This window comes from Coenobita brevimanus, chromosome 76, assembly GCF_032717465.1.
Source record: "Coenobita brevimanus isolate Jiangsu-jjx chromosome 76, ASM3271746v2, whole genome shotgun sequence".
NCBI classification, from domain to species: Eukaryota; Metazoa; Arthropoda; class Malacostraca; order Decapoda; family Coenobitidae; genus Coenobita; species Coenobita brevimanus.
The window spans coordinates 7,203,565-7,218,246 of record NC_137029.1 but is presented as its reverse complement, the minus strand read 5'-3'; the positions used below and the strand labels follow the sequence as shown (position 1 = coordinate 7,218,246).

The 14,682-nt window shown below is 41.8% G+C and overlaps 1 protein-coding gene across 1 annotated transcript in view; it reads left to right on the top strand.

Annotated features, from left to right (window-relative positions):
• Positions 1 to 14,682, top strand: part of Cds (CDP-diacylglycerol synthase) — a 104,248-nt gene that overhangs the window by 52,059 nt on the left and 37,507 nt on the right. Inside the window, exon 5 of the mRNA XM_080279020.1 lies at positions 12,206 to 12,565. Coding sequence (XP_080135146.1) covers positions 12,206 to 12,565 — 360 coding nt within the window. The remainder of the gene's footprint in view (positions 1 to 12,205; positions 12,566 to 14,682) is intronic.

Below are 14,682 nucleotides of genomic sequence, written 5' to 3'. Positions count from 1 at the left end.
ACCGCGGGGCGTCACTTTTGTGACGCTTGGGAGCAAGGGATCATACCGCGGGGCGTCGCTTTTGTGATTCTGTGTTATTTTGAATTCACCCGGGCTTTCAAGTGGGGGCTTGTATCATCTATCAGTACTGACAATGTCCAACACTAGTCAGCACTCCTAATCTCATCTGTACTCCCATCCATTGTTGACAATTTATCCATTTCTCCGCGTTCTTGACTCCCCTCCCTACCCCCCCTCCATTACCCTATCCTCTCGCCTGCCCGGCCATGCTACGCTAAGTAAATCTTCCCTGGAATTTTTCACTGATTTCATCCATTGAGATAAGCCCTATGTCGTATTCTTATACCAAATAATATATACAAGAAAGAAATCAGGTAAGTGAGAGTGCCATACACCTGGAATTGGCTAATTATCACCTGACAACACCTCACGTGCACTCGTTCGCTAATTTTTGCTGTTTTTTTCCCCTTGAAATATGCCGTATAATCTATTTTCGTAATAAATATACATGTAAGGAGAGAAGGGAGAAGCCTAAGTGATATTTGCATTCACCTGGAACTACCTAATTTATAATGTATTGTCTAGATTTCCTGCCAATCATATCAGTGCTACACAAAGCTGTTTCAAGATTTAACATTGGTAGCTCTGATTATATATCTCCTAAGTAGGCCTCTAATCTATTTTCGTAATAAATATACATGTAAGGAGGGAAGGGAGAACCCTAAATGATATTTACATTCACATGGAACTACCAAATTTATAATGTATTGTCTAGATTTCCTGCCAATCATATCAGTGCTAGACTTAGCTGTTTCAAGAAGTAATATTGGTAACTCTGAATAACCCCTAAAGCAGGCCTCTAGGCTAGCTGGCCTGGCCTCTGCGTTAGCAGTGTACTCTCATCTTCCGAAGTGAGAGGACGTATGTTTCATCTTGCTGACTTCAAGGCCTTTTTTCACCCCCATGCAAATGGCTCTGTGACCTTTACCCCCTACTAAACCTCGTGTGGAAAGAGGTAAAGGGCTGACAATTGATAAAAGAGTGACTACGATCTTTCTATTGAGTAAAACAGTGCAAGTGGAATTGTAAATAATGTGTAAATAATGTGTAAACAGCAAGTGAAAGTAATGAATGTAAATATACGTGAACAATGGAAAATAGTTTTATAAGTTATTTAAAGTGACAGTGCACAACACAGTGTAAATAAAATAGAAATGTAAATAATGTAAATAAAATAGAGAACGTAAATAGAAATGTAAATGAGTAGTATTATAAGAGTACGAGTATATACCCTAGGAGTAATGAAAGTGAAAGTTTCACTCTAGCATGTCTGAATGCTATGAGTTATGAGAGTGAAGATGAAAGTGACATTCACTCTCAATGCCAGTATACAGGACGAGAAAGTGAATGCTACGTATTTTACTGAAAGAAATTGAATCCCTACAGTGACAATAAACTAATACTACTGAAGGAAACTTATGGATAAAGACTGTAGATATATATAAGTGTTATATAGTAATAGAAATATAAAGTGTGAGGGGTTTTATGAATAATAAATGACAGACTACCATGAGCGAACTAGTGCCAGTGCGACGATCAGACGCGCTCGTAATTTCCATTGCTTTCACAGTGTTTTTTTTTTTTTGAGTATGGATCCCAAACTACTTGAAAATTGTAGAATAGTGTTTATAGTGTTTGTATCTGGCTGTGGTAATCATATTACGGGTTGTCGGGAAGTGTAAAGTGGAGACTTCGTTACCCTACTTCAGAGGTCTCCACAAGTCCTACGGTAACCGACGAAGGCTCAACAATCATTCCAGGAGAAAGCTGAAGGTATGTGCCATAAGCATATGTAATTTTATTATTCTAGGACTAATAACTGATTTTTGGCAAATATTTTTTGAGAGTCTGTCGGAGCCCAAATAACCCCGCGGCACACGCAAGTAATTGGTAAACAAGCCCGCGGTGTAGGGGTTAATTAATACTACTGTAGTAAATAATACAGTACAGCTACAGTAAGGGGGAGGCAGTGGCTGAATTGGTAGAGAGGCAGCCTGCAGTCCCAATGGATCTAGACTTGAATCCCAGCAGAGCCAGGGAACAGTTTAAGGATTTGAATTTCATTAAAAGCAGACTTTACTGATCGACTAGAAGACTCGCCAGCATGTTGTAAAAATACCCTTGCTAATACCAGTGCACCAATCTTGTATGAGATAGCCCCCAACATGTATTCAGTACAGTAAATCCTTGATTATCTGATGTAATAGAGCCAAAGGCATGCCCAAGTAATGGTTCTGTCCGGATAATGGACTTCTCCCCTGGCCCCCCTTCGTACATAACCCAACTTGGGAAGTCAGTGTTAGGCCACTACAGTACATCATACAACACTTGTTTCTGTTATTCAATTCTACTTTATCTGATCAGGCAGACCTAAAAATGCAGTGGGCACACAAAGCATCGTGGTAAAATAGAATAAAATCATGGTACAGTACAGTAAGCTAGAATAAAATCAACATCAGCACTCATGATTTGATCATCTGCATCAATCATACCCAGGATCATCCACTTCCAGAGAGTCAGCACTACCCTCTTCCTTTTCCCTGGTGAAGGGGCCATCATCATCACACCCTAGAATGAGACATGCGAGGAATAGCAAGGTCTGAAGTAGGTAGGGAACAACCACAAAAACCACCACGTGCACTGCCATAACAGCTGTCTGGGAGGAGCTGTTTACTACACAGTCACTGTGTGGGAACTGAGACTGAGTGAGAGGGGTCTCTAGTGGATGCTGGGTAAACTACCCAGCCAGACACAGCAGTGCCAAAGGGCTATTTCCGTCCGGCTGGGAGCAAAAATGTTCTCGCGGGCATAATTTCCACCTGGATGCAAGCATTTGTCTGGATATTATGGAAAAATGTACAAATAATGGGTTGGAACAGCTGCATCACAGCGTCTAGGTAACTGATTGTCTGGGCAGTGGCCGTCCGGATAATCAAGAGATTACTGTATAGATGGTGGATGCTTGCACCAAAGTGGTAATGTGGAGTTTAATGATATGTAAGAGGACACTGGGTCTCAGCAATGGGCTGTGAAGCCTATTTTCAGTCAGACATAAAGAGCAAAAATATATATATATATATATATATATATACTGTATGACCTCATTATAATGAATTAATTGGGGCCCAAACCATTCCGAAAAAAGAAAAATTCCGTTAAAAGTTACATCCAGACTTCCCCCTGCTAACCTGGACTTTTTCTGACATATCAGATATTAGCCTGGATCACACCAGTGGTTTTTAAACTGTTTTCACTACCATTGCAATATTGTACAGTACTGTATTATACATTCACTACAATAATCAAGTGGTTTAATATATATATTAATACTGTCCTGTACACTGATAAACATGTCTTTTATTTACCTTATTTTAATGAACATAGCTGAAGTGGTCAGGCAGGCCGGAGTGCTTCTGGCTTTATTGGATTTTTTCCGATAAACAGAAATTTTGTCCGGTAGCTCCTTGATTCCGATAAGATTCCGGTCTATTAAAGTCACTTATATCGAGGTTTTACTCTCTCTCTCTCTCTCTCTTTCTCTGTCTCTGTCTCTGTCTCTGTCTGTCTGTCTGTCTCTCTCTCTATGTGTATAAGGCAAATCCCGATTTATGAAACCCCTAGATGCAATACCGTGGAACAGTGATTGGGGTGGATATACTACCCTACCCCACCTGTTGTGGGCCTACCCCCGGGTTTGCGATGGGTTTTGATTACAGTATTTTTTTACCGATTTTGATGATATTTTAGACTTAAATTTTGTTTCGATTGATTTAGAAACTGTTTTTAGACTTAGATTAATGTGTTTTAGTCGCAGGTGGAGTAAACACTGTCATTTGGGGAATGGCTTCTTGCCCATCAGATAGGGTACAAAACAGTGTGGACAACTAGGTGACTCAGCAAAGAATATTTTGTGTTTAGCAAAGAATATTTTGTGTTTGACCATTGAACTTCTAAGCTGTCATGGAATAATTTTAAATAATAATTATGAAAGCCTTAAAGAGCAAATATTTCATGTACGTGTGAAAACTGTGGCATAGATGAATCGTGTTTACATTTGAGCCGTTCAAGGGAAAACGCTTTGAAAATACAAAGGAATTTCTAAATAAATGCTGGAAAATAAGAGAGAAGAAAATAAAGGAGCTCAGCAACCAGACCAGCAACTAAAACGACATAAAAGAAGGGCCACTGAAAATGCTGTCCTGTTCGCATCATTAATCGCATACCCCGTCAAGAGAATTCCCTGTCAAAACATCAGCGATTCTAAGTCACAACAATTTTTACCGTGGATGATTCTGCATCATTCATACATTATTATTATGCATAACAGATGTTTATTTAATTGTCCTGTGACCATCTGATGGTGAGATTGTATACAGTGTTGCCTCTCCTTCTCTACCGAGTTTGAATAGGAGTCGGAGATTGCATTCCCCAGTGACCTTGACTGGGTACAGGCGAGATGGGCACTGGTTTTAGGCTTAGGTTAGCTTCTTTTACAGCTGTTAGGCCATTAAGATCAGACTGATTTTTCATTTTTTATTTTTATTTTATTTTTTACCGATTTGGTTGGGTTCAGAACTTGGTTGGGGGGGATGTGAAACTCAAGGCTCAAAAATGCATCCCTATACTTTACATGCTAAATCTACCCTGAGATATGATACCCTGCTCAGTGATGGGTTTTTACTTAAGCAATTGCATCGTTAAACTGGGGTTTGCTTGTACAGTAAAACCTCGATATAACAGACTTCAGTAGACTGGAATTCGCTTTTATCGGACTCGAGGAGCTACCAGACTAAATTCCTATATATCAGAAAAAGTCTGATAAAGCCAGATGCAGTCCGGACTGCCTGACCACTTCAGCTATGTTCACCACAATAAGGTAAATAAAAGACATGTTTATCAGTGTACAGTGTGGTATTATTATATATACATTATTACACCACTTGATTAAAGTAGTGAAGTTATAACACGGTACAGTACCACAATGGTAGTCAAAATAGTTTAAAAACTATTCATGCAATCCAGACTAATGTCTGATATATTGGAAAAAGTCAGGATTAGCAGGGGGGAAGTCAGGATGTTGCTTTTATCAGAATTTTGCATTTTTCGGAATGGTCTGGGCCCCAATTAGTCCATTATAGTGAGGTCTTACTGTATGTACAGTGGGCTCGCACAGTACACGAGTGGATGGGCAGTCTGGTCCTCGCGCACTGTGAAATCGCGCATTGTGAATACGTAATCTTTTGGGAAAAATTACATATGGGCAGTACCCCCTCATACCTTGACATTTTTTTTTTTTACCTTTAGAGACATAATAAAGGGAAAATTTTTCAGACATATACTACAGATACAGCTGCAGTAACAAAAATATGGTCAGTCACCTTAACAACAGTTGACAACAGGCCTGGTGGACTTAAATAACATGGGTTTCGAGGCGTGGCAACATACTTAGAGTGCCCCAGGCACCCCGGCTGCACCATGCTTTTTTAATGGTTCCCAGTATTGTATTATTCTAGGCTTTGATGAAAAAATTTATGGCCTGTCAAATGTTATATTTCTTCCAGAATGTAGCAACAGTCATTATGGTGGGGGTTGCAGATATGCCAGGTAAAGCTGGTGAATCAGGTGGGGCTGTGGAGGTGGAGGAGGAGGCAGCTGGTGTGTCAGGTGGGGCATTGGAGGTGGAGAGGACAGCGGCGGGTGAGTCATGGGAGGTGGTGAGGGGAGGATCCTCTATCTCCTCCTCGCTATTGCTCGCAGTTTCGGCAATTTCCTTCATCTTTTCTTGTTTGTTTCATTCCTCGTCTTGTTATGGACATAGTTGCAGTATAACAACTTGGCATTTGTGAAATAGCCATCATTCAAGAGAATCCAAACATTATTATAGAAACTGGATATCTATTCTAACTTACCGTTATTGTCGGTCGTTATTGGCGACATCTTTCTGTAGACTCCTCTTGAGCACCTTCCCCAAGAGCCTCTAAGTCACGATGATCTCGTCGTGCAGGGAGGGGGGGTTGCGTAGTCAGGGAAAATAGCGGTTTTGGACCACTCCTTGCCTCTGCCTCGGGTATTGTGGGCTAAACTCGCGCAATCAAGTTTTTTTATTATTTTTTTGGTCACTCGCGTACTATGCGATTCGTGTACTCAGAACTTGCATACTGTGCGAGCCCACTGTGTATATATATATATTTATATATATATATATATATATATATATATATATATAAATATATATATATATGTAAATATATATATATGTACAAATATATGCATCAATCTATCTATCTATATATCTATCTATCCATCTCTCTCTCTCTCTCTCTCTCTCTATGTATATATACCGTATATAAATATATGTGGTAGGTGGTGGTGACCATCATCCACTCATTTGATGTAGTGCTGCTTACTTCTTGCTAAGCCTTTATCATTCTTTTTCTGTGCCTGCCCTCCTCTCTTCCTATTTCTCCCATCTTTCCTGTCACTTCTTATTGCATTTCTTTCCATTACAGGTGGCTTTACATTGAGTGACAAGCCAAATGATTTCCTGTAAGCCAAGAAACCATTTACAACATTGGGTGGTAACCATATAACCAAACCATACGTGCTCACTACGTGTCAACAGATGGGTTGGTGGAGGGTTAGTGCCCCTCTCCATAAAACAAATAACTCAAAGTCAAATGGCCACCCCTTATGGGATTACGGTGTCTGGCAATATATATATATATATATATATATATATATATATATATATATATATATATATATATATATATATATATATATATATATATATACAGTAATCACTCTAATATCCGGACGCCCAATAACCGAACATCCCCACTAACAGAACCTTATCGTCCTGGGATCAAACATTCCCAAAATGGTCCGAAAATCCAAAAAAATTGGAAAAAAAAAATAGATTTTTTGCCGTCCGTAATTTGAACTTGCCGCGCGCGCCGCGTGAGAGCATTGTTTTGGTTCGTCATTCCTCCGACGTCCGATAGAGCGCCGCTGCATCCTCCCACTTCCCGCCTGTCTCTCACCGCGACTGGACCTGCGCTCTTCGTAATGGCTGCCCACGTGCTCGCTTTTGTGGTGGTGCCGTACTTGCTGCAAGGCCTCCTGCTGCTCTCTACCCTACTCTTAGTGTGTGTGATGATGGCCCCGCCTCCTGAGAAAAGGAAGAGAGTGGTGTTGACTCTGGAGAAGAAACGGGAGATATTGGAGAAGGTTGATGCGGGTTGGTCTTCCTCTCGCATTCTCCGCGAGTTCAACCTGGCCCGGTCGACTTTGTTTGATATCAAGCGTTCCCGAGACAAGCTCATGCAGTACACGGCTGACTTCTCGTCGAGAAGCAAACGCAACGTGGAGAGGAAGGTTATGTTTACTCCCAAGTATGCAGAGATCGACCGCTCCACGTTGATTTGGTATCGACAGCAACGTGCAGCTGGTGTGATGGTACGTGGAACGGAGCTGAAGGCTGCTGCTGAGAAGTTTGCAAGGCTTCACGACGCCCTAGACTTCAAGGCATCCGAGGGTTGGCTCTTCGCGTTCAAGTTGCGACATGGCCTTACTAACCGTAAAGCACATGGCGAAGCATTGGACGCTAACGAGGATGGAGTGGACGAGTTTCGGCACAAGGTGAAAGGCTTGATCGACAGGGAGGGCCTCACTCGGTCAAGTCTATAACGCTGACGAAACTGGCCTATTCTATCGCTCGGTGCCAACGAACACTCTCGCCGATGAGACGGAGAAGCGTGTACCTGGCCGCAAGCTTTCTAAGGAACGGATATCTGCTTTGTGTTGTGCCAATGCTAACGGCATGCACCGGCTTAAGCCCGTTATTGTTGGCCGTGCAAAGCAGCCTCGGTGCCTTCGTGGGGTGATGGATGTCCTTCCTGTCGTATGGTACCATTCTTTGAAAGCATGGTTCACAGCTGTGATTTTCAAAGACTGGTTTCACCATCACTTCGTCAAGGAGGTCATACATTACCAGACGAAGACACTGGGAATTCCTCGCGACCAGGTAAAGGCTCTCCTTCTCCTCGACAATGCACCTGCCCACCCGTGCGACAAGGACTTGGTTGCTGAGAATGGCCGTATTAGGTGCATGTTTCTGCCACCTAATACGACTGCTCTCATTCAACCAATGGACCAAGGAGTGATTGTGGCAACAAAGCGCCTGTACCGTCGGAAGTTCCTGGACGAGGTGATGGTGGTTCTCGAGGACGAGGACGAGCGCAGGGGAAGGACGTGACACTCGAGGCAAGCGGACTTTGGAAAACCTTCGCCGCTACAACATCAAGTCTGCGCTGTACAACTGGGCTAGTGCATGGAAGGAAGTCCCTGTGAAAACTCTTGAAAATGGTTGGTCTCGTCTGCTTCTCGGAACAGATGTGGAGTACGATTTCCTAGGGTTTGACGTGGATGACTTCCATGCACGGCTACGTACGCACGGCGACGATGTTGATGTGGACGATGTTCGTGAGTGGTTGGACGACGACGAGGGCGATCCTGGGTATCAGACGTTGTCTGATATCGAGATCGCGTCTTCGGTTGCTGGTGTCAGTCCCGAACTTGAAGATTCGACGACGAAGGCGATGATGATGCAGACTCCGCCCAGCAGGACACTACTCCAGCCATCCCCAAGCTGAGCGCACTCCGGGAACATCTAGAGTTCGTCCTAGACTACCTGGAACACCCGGACTGCGACAGGGAGATGGGGCCCTTGGGACTCGTGGAGGAAGTGCGTGCTTTCCGGCAGCGCATCATCAATCGCCAGAATCGTCGGTCCTTGCGTCAGTCAACGATTGACAGTTTTTTCAGGCCCGTGACCCCCGCTGTGCCAAGCCCTGGTTCCACTCCGTTGCCTCCCAAGACAGGCCCTCATGCTCCGAGCCACAGCCCAGCACATCAGCTACAGTGGAGTCACCGCTCGACGTGAGTTTGCGGCTGTCTTCAGAGTCTTCTGTAGTCGGTACGCCATCACCACTACCCACCGATGCACCCCTTGGACGCCTGCCAGTGATACTCTCGGGCTCTGACAGTGAATAAACAGCAAGAACTTCTCCACTAGACCACACGGGAATTTTGAGTGTTGTGCAGTGAAAAACGGTGTGTTGTGTTAAGGTTTTCAAGTTGGGAGAAAAGACTAAGTAGAAAAGAAATTTAACGTAACTAACCTTCTTGTTTTGGCTTTGAAACTTAAAAAACGTGGGAAAAGTTAATGTGCAACACTTAAATTTAATGGAACATTATTTGGACTAAAGTGAACACTGTGAAAAGAACGGACTTCTGTGTGTTAGTGACTAAGTTCAGTGCAAGACTTCAGGAAGAGTGTAGTGCAAGTGCTTCAGGAAATCGTTCTTACTGTCAGAGTCCGAGAGGAGGCGGTTATTCATCGAGGTGGCCAGGGACTTGCTGTAAGTAGCCAAAATGTTTCATGTTGTACTATTTTCCATACTATATTTACCAGAATGTTTCATATTGTATTTTTCCCATACTATACTTACCAGAAAGTGTCATACTGTACTTCTTTCCATACTAAACTTACCTCATGCATGTGCAGTAGGAATGTGTTTTTCAGAGTTCGGTTAGGTTCGGTTAGGTTAGGTTCGGTTAGAGTCCATAAGTACCAGAATGTTTATTAATGTATGAACATACTTCTAAACCCACATTTTATGTGTCTATTGCATTTATTTCAGTCATTTATGTGCCTTATTGGTGTGATTTGGGTGTTAAATAGGTGCTATGCATGTCCGGAGGGAGTTGTATAGGTGTTTCTCTGTGTTAGGGTCCGTAAGTACAAGTCCATAAGCTGGGGCCCAATATCCGGACAAAACCAATATCCGAACCTACCGATGGCTCTATTGATCCGGATATTGGAGTGATTACTGTATATATATATATATATATATATACTGTATACTGTATATATGTATAATATATATCATCATTATCCGGACCTCCTTTCCCACCCTAGGGCAGGATGAGGTGTAGTAATGTCCAGACAGCCTAAATTTGCCCAATCCAATGGGCCATGCTTCCAGTCACTCCTCATTCAAGCCCCTGGAATCCTGGCTCTGTTGGATACGACAAGAACATTCATCATGTTTTGTAGCTTCACTTATATAAGTTTATAAAATTTATTAAATTTATGGAGTGTGAAATGGAAGGTACAGTATATGGAAGAATTATTATAGAGAAAGTAAGAGATATCAGAATTCTTAGTCAATGATGAACAGGGTGGCTTTAGAAGTGGCAGAGGATATGTGGATCAAATATTTGCAGTAAGACACATAGTGGAAAAGGTGCGTGAGAAGGACTATTAGGTGTTTTTGGGATTCATGGATCTGGAAAAAAGCATACGACAAAGTAGACAGAGAAAGATTGTGGAAGGTTTTGTACATTTACGGTGTACATGATAGGTTGCTAGGTGCCATCAAGAGTTTTTATGATTGTAGTGAAGCATGTGAGAGTAAATGGGCATCTAAATGAATGATTCACGATCGGTATGGGCATGCGACAAGGTTGTGTGATGTCCCCCGTGGTTATTCGATATATATATATATATGTATATATATATATATATATATATATATGAATGGGGTGATGAGAGAAGTAAAAACACGAGTAATGGAGGGAGGGATGGTGTTGGTAATGGGTGGTGATGGATGGAATATCTCAAATTTGTTGTATACTGATGATGCAGTACTACTTGCAAATACCAGACAAGAACTTGGTAGGCTAGTGCAGTATTTTGCTGATGTCTGTGAGCATCGTGCCTTGAGAGTAAATGTAGAAAAGGGTAAAGTGACGGTTATTCAGAGGGAAGGTGACTCCCAGCGTGATGTTACAGTGAATGGAGAGAGACTGGAATTGGTGAGAGAGTTCAGATACCTGGGCACAGTGATACAAAAGAGAGGAAAACGTGCAAAAGAAGTGGAAAGTAGAGTAACACAAGGAAGGAAAGTAGCTGGTGCTATGAATCCTTGATAAGAAACAGGCTTGAATGTTGCAGCTGCATGAGGCATACATGATGGGAGTGTTAGTGCCAACTTTAACATATGGATGTGAGACTATGGTGTAGCATGAAAATGAAAACTCAAGAGTGAGAACAGAGGAGATGGGACTGCTGATGAATGTATGTGGAGTGCAGAGAGTGGATAGGATACAAAATAATGTGATTCGTGAAAGATGAGTGAGGAAGTCTGTGGACACCAGAATCGAAGAGAGTGTACTGAGATAGCATGGTCATGTGAAGAGAATGGATAACAACAGAGCGGTGAAAAAGGTATATCTGAGCAAATTTGAAGGAGGAACGAGGCAAGATAGGCCAAGGAGAAAGTGGAGGGATATGATGGATGAGAGCATGAGGAAGAGAGGTATGGAAATCGGTGAGGTGAGGGTACTGACAAGAGATCGAGCTTGCTTGATGAATGTTGTTGGGAGAAGTGTATGATTGGGAATTTGGCACCCCTTTTTAATGGGACAGCATCTGGATTGACTCTATCAGATACGTTTAAGTGAAGCTACAGAATATGGTGAATGTGTTGGGGGTATCAGATAGATCCAGGATTCCGGTGGCTTGAATGATGAGTGAATGGAAGCGTAGCCCATTGGATTGGGCAAATTTGGGCTGCCTGGACATTGCTACTCCTCACCCTGTCCTAGGGTGGGAAAGAAGGTCCGGATGATGATGATGAATAAGAATTTAGTCTTGTAGCTCCTTGATTCCAATAAAAGTGAATTCTGGTTTATTGAAGTTCACTATATTGAGGTTTTGCTGTGTGCGTATATATCATTCATTCATTCATTGCCAGACGCCATGTATCCCAATCGGGGTGGCCAAGGCTTAGAGTTAATTGTTTTACAGGGAGGGGCAAGCTGTAACTACTGCAATTTGGTACTTAAATCACCGTCTAGTAATGTATTTTTGAATGCTTTTCTTATATTTGCTCCTGTTGTGTACAAGCTTTATTTTTTTTCATTTAATCTGTGCATACATTTCGAAAGATGCTGAATATACCTGCAGATTTTCCTCTGTGCTAATACTTTTGCACTGATTCACAGTAGTAGTTAGATACGAAGAAGTGCAAACGAACCACTCATTATTAGTTTTTACAGCAGTGTTTTATATTTGCAGGACTTTATGCGGTGGCTGATTGCATACCATCGCTTCACTTCATTCTTCATGTATATTGTTGGGTTTGTATGGTTTGTACTCTCCCTCAAGAAGCGCTACTACATGCGTCAATTCTCACTGTTTGCCTGGACTCATGTGGCACTGTTGATTGTGGTGACACAGAGCTACCTCATCATTATTAACATCTTCCATGGCATGATCTGGTTCATTGTACCAGTCTCCATGATCGTCATCAATGATGTTATGGCCTATATGTTTGGCTTCTTCTTTGGCAAAACTCCCCTCATCCAACTCAGCCCAAAGAAGACCTGGGAAGGATTTATTGGTGGCGGCATCTCTACAGTCTTCATGGGCATGATGGTGAGGGTGCTAGTTTTTAAAGTCATATTTTCAAGCAAAATTAGGGATGAGATTTGTAAATGATGGTTGGCAGAACAGTGGATGTTGAAGTAGAAAACTTTTACATTTACTCCCCCCCCCCCTGCATTTTTAAAGTTGTCTCCAGATGATTTTCTTCAGATTGGGGAACATCCCTTAAAGTTCAGGGGGAAATGAAAGTCATACAGTACCAGGTATGTGATCTCTCCAGTTTGAAGTCTGTCCTGCCAGGTTAAAGTCATCTGGATATTGCAAGAAATAACCAGTAAAATGCAGTAAGTTCTTATTTCTAGTTGCCTTTTTGATATTTCATGAAAGGATAGAAAGATAATGAAGCTCTTTTGATACATGTAAGCTAGTTTGCTAGTTTCTTCAGTTAATATTTTCGTATTATGTAAGAAGTTGATACTTTGAAACACATCTCTGATTTTTAATGAATGAGTTTATTTGACTTTCATAGTTTGAGAAGTTTATCCTAATGTGATTACAAATCATCTGGAGAGAGCAAGAGCCAATAGATTTTATCATTTCATTTAAGGATTTGATGATTGTCATGTATCATAAAGAACCATGTAAAATTGTTTGAATTCAAGTGGTTAATGATTGTATTCTTCAGCTGATGTAATTAGCCATTAAATTTTGTCATTTTTATTCAAGGATTTAGTGATTGTACTTTTAGCTTGCATAATATTAACTTGTAAAAACACAAGTAATGGAGAGGGGGATGGTTGTTGGTAATGAATAGTGATGGATGGAATATCTCAAATTTGTTGTATGCTGATGTAATGATGCAGTACTACTTGCAAGTACTGAACAGGAATAGATGGCATAAACACCAAAAAACAAGAACTCACACAATACATCAAACAGCAGAACATACACATTGCCATCTTAGAAGAACAAGACCTACGCAGAACACAAAAAACACCTGCATTTCATAATTTCATCACCATGAGACAAGACTTGGTCGACGGCATTGATGATGGACTCATCACTCTGGTACACAAATCCATCAACTTTTCAGGCACTAGTGCACACACAAAGTCACTTCTCCCCCCACATGACACCTCAACAGAAATACAATCAATTGAAATACACACTGGTAACAAATCACACATAACAATCACCAATATATACATTCCCCCCTAGTCGTCCCCCACAGCACCACACAGTTACTCTCCAGAAATACACCACATCAGTAACATACCCAGCATTATCCTGGGTGGTGATTTCAACGCCGAGGCATCGGCCTGGCATGTCAACAACCCTGACACAGAGATAGTCTTTTCATACTTATTAATCTCCATCAAGATGCCCATATCCCACACCAAGCTCTCTTTTTCACATCATCCCCAGACATCAATTTTTGCTCCTCGAACCTCTCCCCCACAACATCCTGGAGAGTGGTCAAAACCCTTGAGTCTGACTACATCCCAGTTATCATCACTACCCAAACCAGAATCACCCCAGCTGGCCACAGACACACATACACAAATTATAAGAGAACCAATTGGGAGGCCTTCACAACTGAAACAGAACAACACTTTGAAACATTAAACAGTACATCCATCACAAACATCAACACCGCTCTGCACACTTTCAGTACAGTTATTCAAAATGCAGACAAAACACATATCCCTAGAGGCAACAGAAAGAGACACAACCCCAACTTCACACCAGAAAGAGACACAACCCCAACTTCACACCAGAAATTCAAGGCCTCATCAGTCAACGAAACACACTATGACACTCCCCAACACCCAAGTCATACCATACAACAAATACAAGAATTCAACACTCAAATAAACACTATAATATCAGAACAGCAAACACTATATTGGAATAATTATCTCCAAACACTTGATCACAAAACAAACACCAGCAAACTCCACAAAACACTGAACAGCATCACTCTCTCCAATAGCAGCACTGCACAATCACACATTGCCATCACAATAACAGACACCATACCTTCAAACAAACAACAAGCAAATGCTCTTATCAGTCACTTTTCCATGTCAGCCACCTAAACCCCCATTGCGATGACCAATGTGTCATCCGATGCAAGAGACAGTTCCCCACAGACCCAGACTTCGCGC